The sequence below is a fragment of the Pseudozyma flocculosa genome (assembly GCF_000417875.1).
Source record: "Pseudozyma flocculosa PF-1 unplaced genomic scaffold scaffold00009, whole genome shotgun sequence".
Lineage (NCBI taxonomy): Eukaryota > Fungi > Basidiomycota > Ustilaginomycetes > Ustilaginales > Ustilaginaceae > Pseudozyma > Pseudozyma flocculosa.
In genome coordinates, this window is record NW_006920877.1 from 614133 (window position 1) to 631081 (window position 16949).

The 16949-nt window shown below is 64.4% G+C and overlaps 6 protein-coding genes across 6 annotated transcripts in view; 4 read left to right on the forward strand and 2 right to left on the reverse strand.

The window, feature by feature from the left end:
• Positions 1–725, forward strand: part of PFL1_03154 (uncharacterized protein) — a gene marked incomplete at both ends in the record, with an annotated part of 1743 nt that extends 1018 nt beyond the window's left edge. The window contains 3 exons of the mRNA XM_007880670.1: positions 3–390; positions 496–588; positions 702–725. Coding sequence (XP_007878861.1) covers positions 3–390; positions 496–588; positions 702–725 — 505 coding nt within the window. The remainder of the gene's footprint in view (positions 1–2; positions 391–495; positions 589–701) is intronic.
• A 1334-nt stretch (positions 726–2059) lies between these two features.
• PFL1_03155 (uncharacterized protein) lies at positions 2060–2900 on the reverse strand (the record flags this gene model as incomplete). The annotated part of the gene is made up of 3 exons (XM_007880671.1): positions 2060–2186; positions 2326–2561; positions 2667–2900. The coding sequence occupies 3 exons, from the start codon at positions 2898–2900 to the stop codon at positions 2060–2062; spliced, it is 597 nt and encodes a 198-aa protein (XP_007878862.1).
• A 1238-nt stretch (positions 2901–4138) lies between these two features.
• On the forward strand, positions 4139–5306 carry PFL1_03156 (uncharacterized protein; the record flags this gene model as incomplete). The annotated part of the gene is made up of 2 exons (XM_007880672.1): positions 4139–5053; positions 5220–5306. The coding sequence occupies 2 exons, from the start codon at positions 4139–4141 to the stop codon at positions 5304–5306; spliced, it is 1002 nt and encodes a 333-aa protein (XP_007878863.1).
• A 717-nt stretch (positions 5307–6023) lies between these two features.
• On the reverse strand, positions 6024–9038 carry PFL1_03157 (uncharacterized protein; the record flags this gene model as incomplete). The annotated part of the gene is made up of 3 exons (XM_007880673.1): positions 6024–6281; positions 6450–8779; positions 8942–9038. 3 exons carry the CDS (start codon positions 9036–9038, stop codon positions 6024–6026), a joined length of 2685 nt encoding a protein of 894 aa, XP_007878864.1.
• Positions 9039–9843: 805 nt separating this feature from the next.
• PFL1_03158 (uncharacterized protein) lies at positions 9844–11782 on the forward strand (the record flags this gene model as incomplete). Its single annotated transcript, XM_007880674.1, has 7 exons — positions 9844–10545; positions 10669–10756; positions 10882–10979; positions 11062–11156; positions 11258–11277; positions 11367–11455; positions 11558–11782. The coding sequence occupies 7 exons, from the start codon at positions 9844–9846 to the stop codon at positions 11780–11782; spliced, it is 1317 nt and encodes a 438-aa protein (XP_007878865.1).
• Positions 11783–15025: 3243 nt separating this feature from the next.
• On the forward strand, positions 15026–16042 carry PFL1_03159 (uncharacterized protein; the record flags this gene model as incomplete). Its single annotated transcript, XM_007880675.1, has 2 exons — positions 15026–15262; positions 15374–16042. The coding sequence occupies 2 exons, from the start codon at positions 15026–15028 to the stop codon at positions 16040–16042; spliced, it is 906 nt and encodes a 301-aa protein (XP_007878866.1).
• Positions 16043–16949: the final 907 nt, after the last annotated feature.

The following is a 16949-nucleotide window of genomic DNA, read 5'->3' on the forward strand; positions in this document are numbered from 1 at the left end:
AGGACGCCGTCCAACCCGCGTGCCGGCAACCTCTTTGAGGCGGCCGCTGCTCAGGCGCAGGGCGGCGGGCGAGGTGGCGCCGGCGCTGGTGCTGGAGCCGGTGCACTGGGTGACCTGCCGGGCGAGGACAACGGAAACGGCGAGCAGGTCATTGACCTCGGCAACCCGGCAATGCTCGCCCAGCTGCAGCAGCTCGTCCAGCAGAACCCGGCGGCGCTGCAGCCGCTGGTGCAGGCCATTGCCCAGAGCAACCCGCAGCTGGCTGAGGCCCTCAACCAGGACCCGCAGGGCGTGCTGAGCCTCCTGGCCGGCGGCGCCGGCGGCGGTGAGGAGATGGACCTCCCGACAATGGCCGAGCTTAGCGAAGAGGACCGAACGGCTGTCCAGCAGGTGAGTGCGCGCGCGCGCTTTGCCAGCACACTAGCGACTACGGCGAGGTGAAGTTGCTCGCTGACCCGGCATTACCACTGCCTACCTACCCGCCGCCACGCACAGATTGTTCAGATGGGCATCCCGGAAAGCAAGGCGATCGAGAGCTACTTCATGTGCGGCAAGAACGTCGAGATGGCGGTCCAATATTACTTTGAGGTGAGTTGCGGCGGGAGGCGAGTTCAGGCTGTGCTGCCTTTGCCCGTTCGTTTTGCGACCTGGTGTAACCGAGTCGCTGACCAGCTTCGCCCGGCCGCGCCCGTCTCCTGCAGAACCCGCAAGACTTTGACGACTGAAAAGCTCGGCCGAGCCAGCACGGCACGGCATGTCGAATCCTGTATTCGAGAAGGAGCGAGCGAGAGGGAGGCCGCCGTGTCGGTAGCGACCGAGGCAGAAACGATTCTATTCCTCCACCGCCGCCATCCGCCGCTGCGCCCCAGCCTGATGCGATTCAAGTTCTTGGTCGAACCTTGGCACGACGTTACGATGAACAGCTTTGACGACGGGCCCGCTTCTCGGTCCAGGTATTGACTCGACACAGTGAGGGCGTCTGATTGAAAAGAGAGGCGCGTTAGAGGGCCAGAGGAGCGAGGAGAGGTGGCGACGAGGGATGAGTGGTCCGAGACGAGGGGGATGGGCGAGATGCCCGCGGCGCTTTATGCACGGCACTACTGCGTCGGCACGCCGCTTCGTCGCCGTGCCAACAACGTAGTAGATACGACGGCGACGGGCGCTGCAGCCCGCGTCAGCCCGGTGGGACCATGGTGGCGCGGCAAGATGGCCCAAGATCTGATATGATTCTGCGATGGTTGGGCGGTCGTCGTTGGACGGCTCACGCTCGGTGCCTGTCTCGCACTCGGTCCTCTGTCGGTGGGCTCGGTGGGCTCGGTGGGCGAGCCGTCGGGGGAGGGGGCCTTCGCGCAGCGGATACCGCCCTCTTCTCTTGTCTTCTCTCGTACCTGATTCCCGCGGCGCTCAACCGGGCGAGTCGGGAGAAGATGAGATGGAGACGGAGTATAGATGCGCCGGACCGAGGCGAGTGCGATGTACGACGGCCCAATCCCAGAGACGACATGTACAAGGATGCGAGGCCCCAATCGCCTGCTGGCCGTAGGTTGTGTGCAAATGAGCAAGAGCGACTTGCAATCCTTCGACGGCAGATGCCCCTCTTCGCAAGACGAGGCGCTGCGCGCGCGTCCCGGCCGTCGATTGCCTGCCATGAATGATCTTTCGCGAGCGAGGAGGGCGTGCAAGACAGGGCAAAGGAGGGATAGGAGGGGGGATCCGAGCGGCACGCCGCCATGTTACACCAGGAGCGGGAGGAATAGGAGGTGCGCAGAGGTACGGCATATGGCCTGTCGTGACACTTGGAGAAAGAGGGATGCCGAAGCCTCGGAAGGGATATAGCGAAAGCTTCGAGCAGATTGCATAGATGGTCACGTCGCCCGGGCGCGCCCTGCTGCAAACGGGCCTTTGACCAGCCGACGTACGGCCGGTTTGCTTTCAAGCTGCTCGTCATGGAACCGCCGCCGCCGTGTGCGAGGCTAAACGGGCCAACACCGAGCGTTGCGATGGGCGTCTTGCCCCGCAGCGAGGTGAGCCGCTGTTACGGACGCGGTCCGGCTCGTCGCTACGAGCAGTAGACATCAAAGCTCGAGCCGTCAAGGTGGCAGTTTGACGACTCAGAAATCATGATGTGAGGAGTGTGCTCGGTGATGTAGTGGAGGCCGTTGTCGACCATGTAGAAGCAATCGAAGCTGAGCGTCACGAGCGCGTGAGAGAGAGGGAGCGTGAGCCCGGAAGCGAAGGCGGAAATGCCAGGAGATCAAGGTCATGGGCGTGCCAGGTAAGCTCAGCTGCGGATCTGTCATGGAGAACGATCCCTTTGCTGCTCACTCCATGCTGACGGTCTTGTCATGCTTGCCACTGTGGTACCTGACGTTGAAGAACGTGTACTTGCGGGCGTGCTTCCAGGACGTGTCCTTGTCCTTGTCACTGTCCGTGTAGAAGTACGAGTCGCCATGGCTGCACACGGCTACGCCTTCGTGAGCACGCTTTGGATCGGGATTCTTGGGACGCTTGAGGCTGAGCCACATATCGTTGAGCAAAAATGTCCACACATTGTAGATAGCCTGTGCATGGAGGCCCGGATCGAGCTCAGTGTCAGCGAAGGTCGGCATGCACGGAGCCGGACGCCCCACGGAGGCTTGCAAGTCATTCAGGAGGGGCACACTCACCGTCCACAGATCGTCGACAGCGTCGAGATTGCCGAAGTTGTTGACCCCGGTGAGGGCGCCGACGGCGAGGTCCCAGACGTCGGCGTCGGCGCCGCGGTCGCTGGAATCGTCAAGGGACCAGCCGGAAGCGCTGCCCGTGACAGCCGGCATCCCCTTCAAGCCGCTCGAGGTCCGCTTGACAACCTCCAGTCGGCCCGTATCGACGGATGCGGCGCCGGCGAAGGATGCGGCCATGGCCAGCAAGGCGAGGGCAGAGCGAGGGGAAGAGATCAGGGAAAACTTCATGTTGATGTTGGACGGAGGGCGGGGTCGGTAAAGACTCGAGAAAAGGGAGTACCGGGGGGGGGGGGGGGGGGGGGTGGGGAAGGTGGTGGGTGGGTGGAGGGAAACGGTCGTGGTCGAGACAGGAGGGGTCGGGCGGGTCTGTTATGTACAGTCTCCGTCTGGTTCCACGGGGAGCGTGGCCGAGGGAAGCACCCCATGTAGGCAGCCGTGGGTGCGATGAATGTCGACCGAGCAGCTCTGTCCAGGGAGGACCGGTGCGAGGAGGCCCACATTGGCTTTCATGACCGCTAAAATCTTGATCAAAGACGACTGGGCGTCGTCGCGCTCGAAGCTGCGTCCAGCCCGGGCGTTGCACGGCGTGAATGTGAAGGCGAATGTGGGCACTGCCGAGCTGATGGTGCACGTTTTGTCACGAGGGGACACACGCCACCCACTACCGGCGGCTGTTGTTGGTGTGCTGAGGGTGGGGCGGACCCACGCGGCTTTGCAGGAATGCTTTGCTCTGTCATCGTCGCCAGTCCATGTCCCCGCGGCGGGGCCGACGACGGTGAAGCTGCGTGCTACCGTGTTTGGAATGAGGTGGGCTGAGCGGGGGTTGAGCGATATGGCCGACTGGTGCGGACGGAGAGGGTGGGTGGGGCGAGATGGTGACTCGAGATGGGCGCTGCAGCGGGCGTGGAACAAGACGAGACGGAGCGACGACGAGCTGCGTCCGTCTACGACTATGGTAGTCTGGGCTCAGGTGTATCTGCGAAAGAGGGGACGTGAGGGCGGGGGGACGAAGAGGCGAGGCGTGGCGACGACTGACGACGCTGGCTTTGCCTTGGTGGCGCGGCAGGCCAGCGTGCCGAGCCGCGAGCCAGCGAGCCAAAAGAGAAGTGTGAGAGAGCGAGAGAGGCGTGCTTGCAAGCCTGAGTTGGCCTACTGAGGCTGTAGCCTGGCGCTGCATTCCCTGCCTCCACCCAATCTGGCCTTTTTCGAGGGCCTTGAAGACGAGGGCGGGGGCACCACGTCATGTCAAGATGCAGTCCAAGTCTGGCTTGGAATTGCATGCATGCATCCGAGGGCCGGCCATCCGGGCCTCGATCCATCTCGTCCTGCCTCACTCTGGGATCCTCGGCTGCCTTCTTGCACCCGCACCACCACCACCACCACCCACGTTGCCTTCGTTCCCAGCTTCGCCCGACATGGCCCCGCCCACATCCGCCCCATCCTCGCGCCTCGGCGCACCCCAACACGCCTGGATCGCCCCCGCATCCCTCTACTCGTCGACGACATCGTCGCGCCACGCCGCCTCGCCATACCACCCGTCGCTTGCTTCCCTCACCCCGCTGCGTCTCTTTGGCACCACCGCACGCCGATTCGACCACACCCCGGTATCCACCCTACCTCCCACCTCATCCGTCAAGGGCGCGACGGCAGCAGCAGCAGCACGAGGGGCCTCGGCAGCAGCGACGACGACGACGGCAAACCTGCGCGGCTGGTCGGCCGTAAAGGCGCGCCCCCTCGTCCACGCGTCCACCTTCCTCGCCCTGCACGTCACCGTCGCCTGGGCCCTCGTCCCGCCCATCTACGCCTTTTTCCGCTCCACAAACACCGCAAACGCCCTCCTCGCCGGTCCCTCGGTATCCTACATCCTCGCAAAGCCCATCCCCACCTGGCTGCCCGCATCCCTGCGCGGACAGTCGCCGTCCTCTTCCTCCTCCTCGGCCAGCGACGCGCCGGATCCGACGAACAACCAGGTCCAGACGGTCGAGGACCTCCTCGAGCTCCAGGTGCGCCAGTTTGTCAAGCTGCTCTGGAAGGGCGGCGTCGGCGTCTACTCCACCGTCAACCGCTTCAAGGCAAAGGACCAGCACGAGGGTGGCGAAGGCGACGTGACAAAGGGACTCGCCAGGTCCGCCATCGCCTTTCTCCGCGGCAAGGCCAAGGGTACCGACAGCGACGCGGACACGACGCTGCAGCAGTACGACGAGCAGCACGAGCAGAGCCGCAGACCGGGCTGGGCAAAGGGCTACTTTGGCGAACAGGCCAGGAAAAACGCCGGAGACATCAAGCTCGGCCAGATCCGCGACGCCGTCGCCGCCTACGTTGTCGTTAAGGTGCGTTCGGTGCCCGTCGTGCCGCGCTGCATTGGCAGGCTTGCTGGCAGCACCGACCGATCGCTGGCTGACCGACCGACTGACTGACCATCCCCTTGCCCCTCCCTTGCCCGCGCCGCTGCGACTCTCTGCTCCACGTCCGGGCCACCGCCACGCCGCCCTGCAGACGCTTCTCCCGCTCCGCGTGCCCCTCTCGCTCTTCCTCACGCCAAAAGTGGTGCGCCTCTTCGGACGCGCCTTCCGTCGCGCCTAAGGAGCGCGGTCTCCGTCTGCCCCCCCTTTCCCCGTTTCGCTCGAGCTTGCTTCTGCTAATCCGTGTTCATCGTTCGAGCCGGCAAATACCATACAGCTTCTGTAGGACCCTCGCTACGATGCCATGCTATCCCACATGCTCCGCACCTTGACCCTCTCCCACCACGGCACCGCGGGCGGTGGCCGCTGCGACGACGACGAAGGTGAGGAGCGGGAGGCCATTTGGAAGCGCAGCCTCCTCGTCTCTCCAGGACGCATCCAGAAGCCAATACTCGGCACCTCCTGCGTCGCGCCGGCGAGGATCTCGGCAAAGTAGCCCACGACGTCGTCGGGATGCTCGACGGATACCCACGCCGCTACGCCCGGTCCGGCGCAGTGGACGTCGAACCGCCATCCATCGTCGGGCGGGGCGGGCGGGATGGGCGTGATGCCCAGACCGGGATCGCGCAACGGCGCATGGCGTAGCGAGGCGGGCGAGAGAAAGTGCTCGTTTGCCCGTCGATGTCGATGTCGTCGTGGTCGTTGGTCGTCGTCCCCCGGCGGCGGCGGCGGCGGGATGCCGTCGAGATCGAAAGCGACGACGACGTGGAGGTATCCCCCTCTCGTCGCGGCGTCGAAGTGCGCATCCGAGGGCCGCGTCGAGACGTCGTAGACCAACCTGGCATCCAACCCGGACATCGTTACGACCTCGTGGCGCGGCGACGAGAGGGCGTGCCCGTCAAAGTCGTACCACGTCCAACCGACGTCGACCCCGATCCGTCCCCCGCCGGCGACGTCGGTGAAGTCGGACTGGTGGCAGGCGAGGAAAGCGGTGCGACGGGTCAGGATGGTGCTGCCGCGTCGCGTTCGCATCCGTATCGTCCAACGAGATGGGACGACGTACGAGGATGTAGACTTGCAGCCTCTCCGTGTCCGAATCGTAGAGCGGCGCTGCGACGATGCGATCTTGGGTACGTGCAGAGGCGTAATGCATCATCTGCTTCCCTCGCCCCCATACCCAACGTCGCCGCAAAGGAGGAAGAAACATGCACGAGAGAGCGAGAGGGGGGATAGGGGAAAGGGAGGAGATGGCAAGTCAGTCGACCATGTTCTTCGAGCAAGGACACGACGCGGGCTGGGCCGGGCCGGGGCGAGCCGGACTCACCTTCCACCTTCCTCCATATTCGATGCTCGACCAGCTCGATCCCTCCCACACATCATTGAGCTGCCAAACGACGAGGCCGCGATTCCGCTCCGCCCTCGTCGCACCGAGACGGTAGTAGAGTATCTGGGCACCGACGTAGAGAGCCTGGAAGCACTGGGTCGTGTACGACCACTGCGCCAGCAGCTCCCTCTTCGCACCCACCTCATCTTCATGCGCGTCCATCTCCGCCCCGTTACGACGACGACGACGACGAGGGAGAGGGACGGGGAAGTTGGTCTGGACGCCCCACGTCATCTCACCCTGTCCCTCTGTCGCGTTCCAGGGGTACTCGAGGCTCCCGGCAGGCATGTGCTTGTTATGGTTCTGCACCTGCGTACCGTTGAACTCGTACCTCTCCCCCCTGTCCCCCCGACCATCCCCGTCGCCTTCGTGGAGATCAACCAGCACCCGATCCCAGGTGTAGATCGACGGCATCGACATCATGCCAAACTCGACGACGAACCGGCTGCGCGGGTAGGTCGAGACGTTGAAGCTCTGCCGCATGTCGTAGTTGTAGTTCTCGCCCGTGCCGTACAGCTCACCCCCGACGCCGCGCGTGTATCGCGGCACGTAGTCCGGGTACAGGGCCAGGTAGCCCGTCGTCGTCGAGCACGGGATGTAGGAGAGCGACCGGCTGCGCGACAGCACGGCATCGCGCACCACGACGTTGAACAGCCGGTCGTACTCGACCTGCAGCGCCGCGTCGTCATCGCGGTGGCCGTAGCCGCCGAGAAAGTAGAGCTCGCCCTCGTTGTTGCCCACGAGCGCGACGACACAAGGGTGCGAAGATAGGAGCGGCACCGCTTCGGCCACCTCGGCCTCGACGTCGGCGAGGAACGTAGCGTCGGCCGGGTAGAGGGAGGCGGCGAACATGGCATCGGTCCAGACGAGCAAACCGAGCTCGTCGCACAGCGAGAGGAGCTCCGCGCTCGAGTAGCTCCCGCCGCCCCAGATCCGGATCAGGTTCTGGTGCGCGGCCAGCACGCTCTCGAGCAGCCAGCGCACGTAGCGCGGCGAGGTGCGCGGACCCAGCGTGTCAAAGGGGACCACGTTGGTCCCCTGCACGTAGATGGCGACGCCGTTGATCTCGACCTGGAAGCGCGAGCCTGGCTGCGCGCCGTCGCGCACCTCCTGAGCAGTCACCGCCGCCTGGCTGAGGACGGCGGTGCGAAAGCCGACGCGAGTGCTCAGCTCGATTCCCAGCTCGTCGGAGCGGATCAGCGCGTCGTACAGCTTGGCCTCGCCGTGCCCAACGGGCCACCAGAGCGCCGGGGCGTAGTGACCCGACGAAGGCAGCTCGAACGTTGCGTGGAGCCCCTCGTTGAGTCCGGGCCGCACGGGCGAGGAGAGGAGCACGTCAAACGTGTACAGGTCCAGCTCCGGGATGGCCAGGCGGATCTTGGGCACGTCGGCGTGCCAGCTCGAGAGGATGCTGAGCGTGACATTGACGATCCAGTTGGCGTCCTGATCCGGCGCCAGGTTGTTGCGCTGGCCCTTGCGGTAGATGTCGAACGAGTGGCGCTGGACGAAAAAGTCGTCGGAGGCGTGTCGTTTGGCAACCGGCAACGCAGCTGGCTGCGCTCCATGGACCTCTGCTCGTCGGCCGAGGCCGATCAGGTAGGCCGGCTGGTGCGGGCCACAAGGCACGAGCGCGGGCCCCCAGTCCCAGCCAAAGTCGCTCTGCTGCTTGCGGATGAACATGCGGTTGGGGTACTGGTAGCGCGACGATCTCGACGTCGTGGGCGCCTCGCGCTGGTCTGAATAGTGACGGCCTGCTCGCGCCTTGCCCGCTGCATAGGCGTTGGGGTTGGAGAAGCGGATGGTGAGGTTGCGGTGCGGGGAGGTGATGTGGTCGGAGAGAGCGTGCACACACTCTGTGACGTCAAAGACGTGGGAGCGGTGCTGGTTGTGCGTCGAGCCGACATGCTGATCGCCTAGGTAGACGTCGGCGACGGTGTCGAGGCCCTGAAAGTAGAGGTGGAAGTGGTCGTAGTGGTGAGCGTGGCGAGCGACGAGCGACGAGAGGTCTGCCGTGTAGGTCCATGCGGGCTCGTCGATTATCCAGCGATAGATGCCCTCGTTGAGGCCGACGCTGGGCTGCTGGATGATGCCGGCCCGAATGAGGTCGAGGTGGACGAGGCTGGGAAAAAAGGCGGGTACGGTGATGGAGCCGTTATGGTTTTTTAGGGTCCAAGAGATTTGGACGGCATCGTCGGAAGTAGCTTTTCCATCGGACTGCTGGTAGTTTTGGTCGTAAATGTGGTCGTCATTGCTTCCGCCGACGTGAGAGGCTGGGGTGAGCGGGAAAGGTTGCTGGTGAGTGCGCGCAGTGGCGAGAGGCCATACGTTGTGTCGTGCGGAGTGAGCTGCAGAGGCGGCTAGTGGGATGGGAGGGGGAGCAGCGGAGCCAGGCGAGACGAATGGCCGCTGAGATGAACCGGCGGCCTGCGCACTGTCGAGACTGGCGATGGACCAGATGACGAGGGCGAGCAGAGAGAGAGCCAGGGTGGTGGCCCCTTGAGCGGCGGTCGAGGGCGGCGATGCTGCCATGGCGGAGCGTAGGCCGCGACAAGTAGCGGTGTCAAGCTGTCCGCATTGCGGAGGAACGTGATGCTGCTGCTTACGAGTGCCAGTCCAAGCGGCGGTAGTGGGTGGTGGCGGTGGCGGCGGTGATGAGGAGGAGGCAAGAGTAGTGGGGTGGGCCTCGAGGCCAAAAGACGGTGGCCAGGGTGGCCCATGCGTCGATGCTGCATCACAGCCTCTGCGCTTCGCTGCGCTGGGCTGCACTGTGCTGCACTGTGCTGCACTGCCCTGCATGCCTGCCAGTCGAGGTGGCTTCCCCGCACAAACCAAGGCGCGCCCCGTTCTTCTCGTTCCGTTCCGACTTTTTCGTCTGTGCGACAGAGTAGTGGCAACACCTCGTCTTTGCCTCTCGCCTCTCTCTGTCGCCTCTGTCGCCTCTCTCGCCTCTCTCGCCTCCCTCGCCTCTCTCGCCTCTCTCTCTCTCTCCTCTCTCTCTCTCTCCCCGGCCGCTCCCCGCCCGCACACGTCGCTCATTGCCTTCGGGGCTGACCTACAGCTGCTCTCGTAATTCCCATCAGCTCCGTCTCTCGACGACCACCTTCGCACGCCCCACCCGCACTCGCCCTCGCGGCGCACCTGGTCCCCATAGAACTACATATTCCCTCAGGCTCCCTCCGGAACCCCGACTCTGCCCTTTCCCTTCCAACCACATCCTCACTCGCCCGCTCTGCCTCTATTGCTCAGATCTAAGAACCCCGCTCACGCTCGACCAAGTCGCACCTCGATCCCTTCACCCGCCATCAGCTGCACCCTCGCCCTCCCTTCGCTCGCCATGGCAGCAGCCAAAAAGGACTTCCACGTCTCCGTCGTCGGCGGCGGCATCGGCGGCCTCTGCACCGCCATCGGTCTCCACCGCGCAGGCGTGCCCGTCCATCTCTTCGAGTCGGCCCACCAGTTCGCAGAGATCGGCGCCGGCATCTCCATCGGCCCCAACTCGCAGAACGCCCTCATCCGCCTCGGCCTCTACGACGAGTTCGCAAAGCACGCCTTTATTCCCTCGCGCAACCTCTACTTCCAGTGGCGCATCGGCGAGGGAGACGACCAGCGCTTCCTCGCAGAGACCCTCTGCAAGGAGCACGGCGCCGCCTCGATCCACCGCGCAGAGCTCCTCGACACCCTCGTCCGCCGCCTCCCCAAAGAGCTCGTCTCGTTTGGCAAGAGGCTCGAACGCATCGAGCAGCCCACCGACGCCAGCGACAGGCAGGGCAAGAAGGTCACCCTCCACTTCAAGGACGGATCGACGCACCAGACCGACATCGTCATCGGCTGCGACGGCATCCACTCGCACGTCCGCGGCGCCCTCGACCCGGCAAAGTCCGGCCCCTCGGCCGTCGCAGGATCCGACAAGCTCAAGTGGAGCGGCACCTGGGCCTACCGCGGCTGCATCCCGCGACAGCGCTTCGAGGACGCCGTCGGCGGAGAGATGGGCAAGTTCTACGCCAGGGAGTCGCAGATGTTCCTCGGAAAGGACCGGGTACGTGGCATGGCCGGTCCAGTGCGCATCGCGGGGGACGGTATCGCTGACCCGCCCTGACCCGCCCTGACCGCCCTGCCCTGCTCCCTCCCCGCTCGCTCGCCATACTGCCCGCTCCCGCAGCACGTCCTCATCTTTCCCATCCAAGGCGGTGACGTGGTCAACATTGTCGCCTTCCGCACCGACCGCAGCCAGTGGCCCAAGCGACCCAGTGAGCATCAGAGCAGAGGGCCGACGGCGGGGGAGCAGCGATGACGAGCCCGTGTGACCGACTGATTGACCGAACGACCTCGCCGGACCTCGCCGGACCTTGACTTGATCTATCACCACGCGCAGGCTTGGCACCGGGCGAGGCTTGGACCCAAGAGACGACGCCCGAGGCGATGCTGGCCGACTTCGAAGGCTGGGGCAAAGACATCCTCAACATGCTCAAGGTGCGTCCCCTCAGCCAGCCCGCTGCGCTCCTGACCGTCTCGCTGACCGTGCCGATCCGTCTGCCCACTCGCTCTGCCGCAGTGCGTCGACAAGCCGAGCAAGTGGGCGCTCCACCAGATCGACCCGCCGCTCGAATCCTACGTCAACGGCCGCGTGATTGTGTCTGGCGACGCAGCGTGAGTTTCGTGCCGTGTGCCGCCGTTCTCGTCTTTCAAGCAGCCAGGCTGACCTGGTCGTCGTTGCCCCCCCCGCTATCCAACATCTCCTGTCCTCGCAGCCACGGAGGAACGCCTCACCGTGAGTCGCGCCCGTTTCACCCGGAGAATCGACTCTGTGATGCTGACCGCGCCACCCTCCGCGCCCCTTGCCATCTATGCTGCCTGCAGAGGGAGCCATGGCAGGCCAGGCCATCGAAGACGCGCTCTTCTTCCACCACCTCTTTGGCCACCCGAGCGTCAACGCATCCAACGTGCAGGTACGTCCATCACGCGGCTTAACCCCTTTCGCCTTTCGCCTTTCGCCTCACCTCTCTTTACGACGCTGACCGCTCCCTTTTCCCCGGGGCACCGCGAGATAGGCCGCGTTGGGGAGCATCGATGCGATCCGAGTACCGCGCGGCAACGAAGTCATGGTCAAGAGCCTCGAGGTGGGAGACGTCTACGAGTTTGCCGGTCCGCTCGGCGACGACCTCGAGCGTCTGTCCAAGGATCTCGTCGAGCGGTGGACCTACCTGTGGGAGTATGACTTTGACGCCGAGCGCGCAAAGCTCGACGACTGGCTCGCACAACACGGTATCGCCTAGAGCCCTTAGATTGCAATGAGTTCCGGAGCTGCTTCATCCATCCATCCAGGCTTACGAGCGACTACGCGCGTTACTCCTGTCGCTCCGATCCGCTGCGGGGTGGGTGGTACGCGCGAAGCAGCCTCGTTGGCCTCGCCACATCTTTGAACACTGTACGAGCCTGTCGCCGTTCCCGGCTGCGCTCGAGCCAGTCTCGCGGTCCAAAGCATCGAGAACAAGTCTGAATCGACGTCGCTGTCGAGGCCTCTCCGACCAACCTTGCTCTTCAAACGAGCGGAGGAGTGCCAGGGTCGGGGATAGGGGAGTCCTTTCGCGACCTTTCCCCATCTCGCGGTGGGCCCGGGGCCGGGCTGACCTGGGGTGCAGGAATATTATATGATATATAGAAAATTTAGGGTCCATGACATCAACCGGCTCTTTGGCACAGTGGTAGCGCGGCAGACTTCGGTCTCCGAAGGATAACCCACTGAATGTGGTTGCATTCTGCAGGTCGCGGGTTCGATCCCCGTAGGAGTCTCTTTTTGCTTGCTTCAATTTCCTTGCCCATCTTTTGACGGGGTGACTTGAAGGGCGATGGTGATGCCGTGTTTCAGGCCAGGTCTGGGCCCGACCGCGGACGCATACCTGACCCTGTTGTGTGGGATCCCGTCCAGTCATGCCGCTGGCAGGGGAGGGTCTGAGCATGATGGGAATTGACCGATGGGAGGCGGGCGGCTGGGCAGGGGGCCAGGCGGGGCAGGCAAGGCTACAGAAGGCGATCTGCAACGCCCATCGAATCCGGCCTGACAGGCAGTGTTGCACGAGGGCCTGGCCAGACGAGCCAAGGTCGCTTCCAGAACGGCACGACGGGCCCCATCGTACCTAGACGAGATTTGAGGACCAAGGTCTCGACCCCGCTCGCTGGTTGGCTCGTCGTCATTCGACGATGGATGAAGCAATGCCAGCCTTCGGACAGACCAAGACTACTACTGACACGACACACGTTCTCGACGAAGTCGCTCACTCTCTCTGTGCTTCACTCTCCGTTTGGCCGGTCGGAAAAACCTCGTCGAGGTAGGGAAAGCGGGCAGCGAGCAGGCCGGTAGGGTCCCGCACCCTGACGAGGGGCCCTGGGGTCCTACCTCCGCCTCCGCTGCTTGGCTTGCTTGCTTGGTCGTCGACCGTTGCTTGCTTGGTCGTCGACCGACGGGCCCATCCATCCATGCCCTCGATCCGCAGGTCGACATTTCCCGACTTTCAACGCCCGCCCCGATTGGACCTCCGACCACTGTCCTTCTCCGTCCCAACCAGCAGCAGCCCCTCTTGCCCGCTCGCTCGCTCCTGACGGTGTGAGATGGCATCGAGGCGCTGCGAGTCCGACGGATCACCGTTGTCGTCGTCATACAACACCACGCCACCGCACCTGCGCTCTCTATCGATGGCCGCCATTGTACGACGGCGCGTCTCGAATCGGAGACAGCGCACATCGTACGGGCGTACCGCTCGAAAAGGCGTCCGACTCGGCCTGCCCGGCGAGCACTACTCTGGTTGGCAGCATTCCGGTGTCCTTCTGCCTTGTCTCCAGCCTCGACGATCGTCAAGGGCCGGCGACGACGATGGCGGCGTTTCGGCCAGACCGGGAGGAGGCCGGCGTGACGTCTCTTGCTTCAAACAAACGACGGAACGGAGACCGACCGACCGAGCCTGGCCCGCCCGTGCACCTTCTTGTCTGCAGCAAGCCCCCCTCGTTCGATCTGCTACGGATCGGAACCAAAGGCGGGCAGGCACCGCCAAGCAGCCTGGTCGGCGTCTCGTGCTGCGATACATCTGGACCCCCTGTCTGATCCCCTTTTGTTCTCGCCGTCGCCGTCCGCCCTCACTCCGTTGCTTGTCCTTGACGCCCTTTCTCCCGCCAATATTGCCGCCATCGAAGCCGGTCGACATTGCTGCAGTCGCGCCTGCAAGTGCGCCGGGAGCGGGGTGCTGGGCGCCGATGGTCGGCGGCTTTAAGCAGGTGCGAACAAAGACTATGGCGGTGCAGTGGCGGCAGAAGTGGACCGAGAGCCAAAGCCGTCTCCATCGCCGGACCACCTCGGCCGCTTTGTTGTGCGCGAGGGTGCCTGGCGACGAGCAAGATCACCCACAAAGGATCCGATCGTCGTCGTCAATGAGCCTACCGGAGTGAAGGCGTCCGTGTCTACAAGATGAAGAGGGAGAGATGAACAATCTACGGGGAAACAGGGGGGGAGGGGGGGGGGGGGTGGACATGTACGATGGATGGCATGCCATGCCATGCCATGACAGGCCGCTGCTACTGCTGACATTTTGGGCGTGCTAGGCATCGAGGCGAGGGTGTGTGCGATGCGTGGCCCATCGAGCGTGGCACCCAGCTGATACCTGCGGGCCTACGTGCTTGCCGACAGGGAGGAGGGCGTGACGATGGAAGCCCCCAGAGTCAATTGTCGAGCTTCTTGGCCGGGCTTCCACAGGGCCCTAGGCCAGGGCCGAGCAGGGCGGGCGGCCACAACACCTGGGCGAAAGCGCAGGCAGGCAAGCAGCGATGGGCTGCCCAGGCCAGAACCCTAGCCTGGCGGCATGAAGGATGGATGGCCCCAGGGAGCGAGCGCCTGGCCTCTGTCTGCTCGTCAAGTGACAGTCGATCTGGCCTCCTATCGTCGTCGTCGTCGTTGCACCTTGCAAGCAGCGAGAGAAGAGGCAGGCAGGGAAGCGGAAACGCAGATCCAGGATCAAGCGAGGCAGCCCGCGCGCCGCGCCCGCAGCCAGCCCGGCCAACGCTGACAGCTTCCCGCAGCCCAGCCTTCGAGCCTGGAGGGCCCTTGGACCCCGTCTTTTGCTCAGCCACCACCACCACCGCCGCCATCACCACCGCCATCACTACCCCACCTTCGTTGCCCTTTTCGTCCTGTTGCACCACACACACACTCGCCACATCACACGCTTCCGACCCGGCCAGACTCGTTGGCTCCCCGGCCGTTCATCAGGCGCTCCCTTCCAGGCTACACCCTGACACGGTGGGCATTCATCCCATCTTCGCGCTCTTTCACATCTCCGTCATCAGCACGCCAGCCGCGCGAACACACGGTCCAAGCCGCCTGTCCTCGCTGTCCCCATTTGCAACCGCAGCGCTAGCATTGCGAACACCTCGAGCTAGCCTGGCCCGCCCTGGTCCAGCCCGTCACCAAGCCGCGCTACGCCTCTCGAGCACGCGCTGTACTCGCAACCCCCTGCATCCTGACCACCATCATGGCGACAGCAGCAGCGCCTACCCTCTCGTCCCAAGATCCGGTGACGTTGCGCTCGCTCCCCGAGGACTCGGCCGACTCGCTGCACGTGCGCATGCAGAAGCAGCGCATCGAGGACAAGTTCAATCAGGTCCAGAAGGACAGGCGGGCCGCCCACGCCCTGCGGGTCGAGCTGGAGCAGAAGAGGAGCAACACAAAGACCGACGAGCAGATCATGCTCCTCATGCAGACTGACGAGGTGAGTGAGGCCAGAAGTGACCAGGCCGACGACGGCGCTGCCCTTCGCTCGTTGGCCATGCTGCTGAACGCCGATATCGCAACCTTCCCTGCTCGTCTTGCCCGCCCACAGCGCCTGGCGGTGCTGCTGTCCCAGGCCGCCGAGTCGATGTGCGCCCTCTTGCCTCCGGGCTCCGAGACGCTCGGCGAACCGAGCACGTCTTCGTCTGCGCTGCCCGCCCACGGCGCCAAGGCCTTCGAGATCCGCGCGCAGAACTGGTTCACCATCCTCAACGAGGTGCAGTTCACCATGCGCTCGGCGATGCGCCATCTCCGCGAAGCCCAGCTGGCTCCACTCTCGCTGCCAGTGGGGTCCGAGGCGAGGGCGACCGGTTTGGCCGGATCGGCGGGCCAGGGCCACTCGCTGTCGCTCATGGACGCCTTTGTCGACATGTCTGGCAGTGACGGCGCCACTTTCAGGCTGCCGCCCGCGCCCAGCCATGACGTGAGGCGTGCGATGCTGCCGGCGCTCGAAAAGTCGCTCAGCATCCACGCGCTGCGCGAAAAGGACCGCAACTGGAAGAACCTCTCGCAGTCGCTCGAGGAGGTCGAGAAGAGCCTGGGCAGCACCGTGTCCGAACCGACCGCCGCCCCCGCTGCCGACTCATCTCCGTCCAGGAGCGCCTCGCCGGCCAAGGCCATGTTCGACGAGCCTGCAATGGTCGAGGCGCTGCGGCGCGGTGCCAAGACCGACAAGCTGCTCCTGCAGGCGCTCCTCAACGCCAACGGCCTCACTTCCTAGCCGCGAACCCGGATGAACGCATCGCCTGGCCACCTTCTGAGGGGCATACCCTCGCCCTCCCTGTCGCCCTCGCCCTCGCACATGGTCCCCGCCATCTCTCTGCTGGGATCGAGCCAGCTATTCATCACCCCAGCAAGCTGCCTCCGGCGAGGCACCACGCAATCACAGTCATCGATCTCGAGCTACCCGCAATCCTTTCGTTCCCTGTCCCATCTGCAAGTCACGGGCGGCAATTTCGACTCGCTCCCTCCCCTCTTTACCTTTGCATTCCTGCCTCTCGTCGTCGTCGTCTTCGTCGTCGGACGAGGCACTCTCGCATACACGTCACCCTATGGATCCATCTCCCGCAACTCTCTGGCAGCCCGTCCCGTCCTCATCAACACCGTGTAAAGTCAACCCCGACTCCTTCTTTCATAATCACCTGACTCTTGTTGTACTCCATGCATCGCACCTCACCTCTGACCCCCTTCCTGTCGTTTGTCGTAGCCTTCCAGCTGCAATCGCGCCACCTTGGCTTCCCTGTCGTGTCGCCCGGCCGTGTGTTTTGCTTTCCGCAAAGAGGTCGAGAAAGGGGAGGGGGCGTGAAACAGCCAGGAGCGGGCGTTTGCCTGCCTCGTTGCTGGTGTGAAGGGGAAATCATGTTGGGAGCTCGAGGACATGGTCGAGCGAGGCAGACAGACCGGCTAGGGTCGAGCTGGTCGCGAGTCCGTGCGCCAACGGGCTAGGCTGGGCGGGGGGCGGGGCGAGCGTGGCTGATTTTGCAGGGGCCCGCCCGCCCCGTCCGCTGGTTGCCTGCGCTCTGCTTGGGCCACGCCGGCCCACCAGTCGCCGGGGGGAAGGGTACGAGGCGACGCGGCCGACGTACGTATAACTTACGTTATAATAGTATGCTATACGAAGGTTAGTA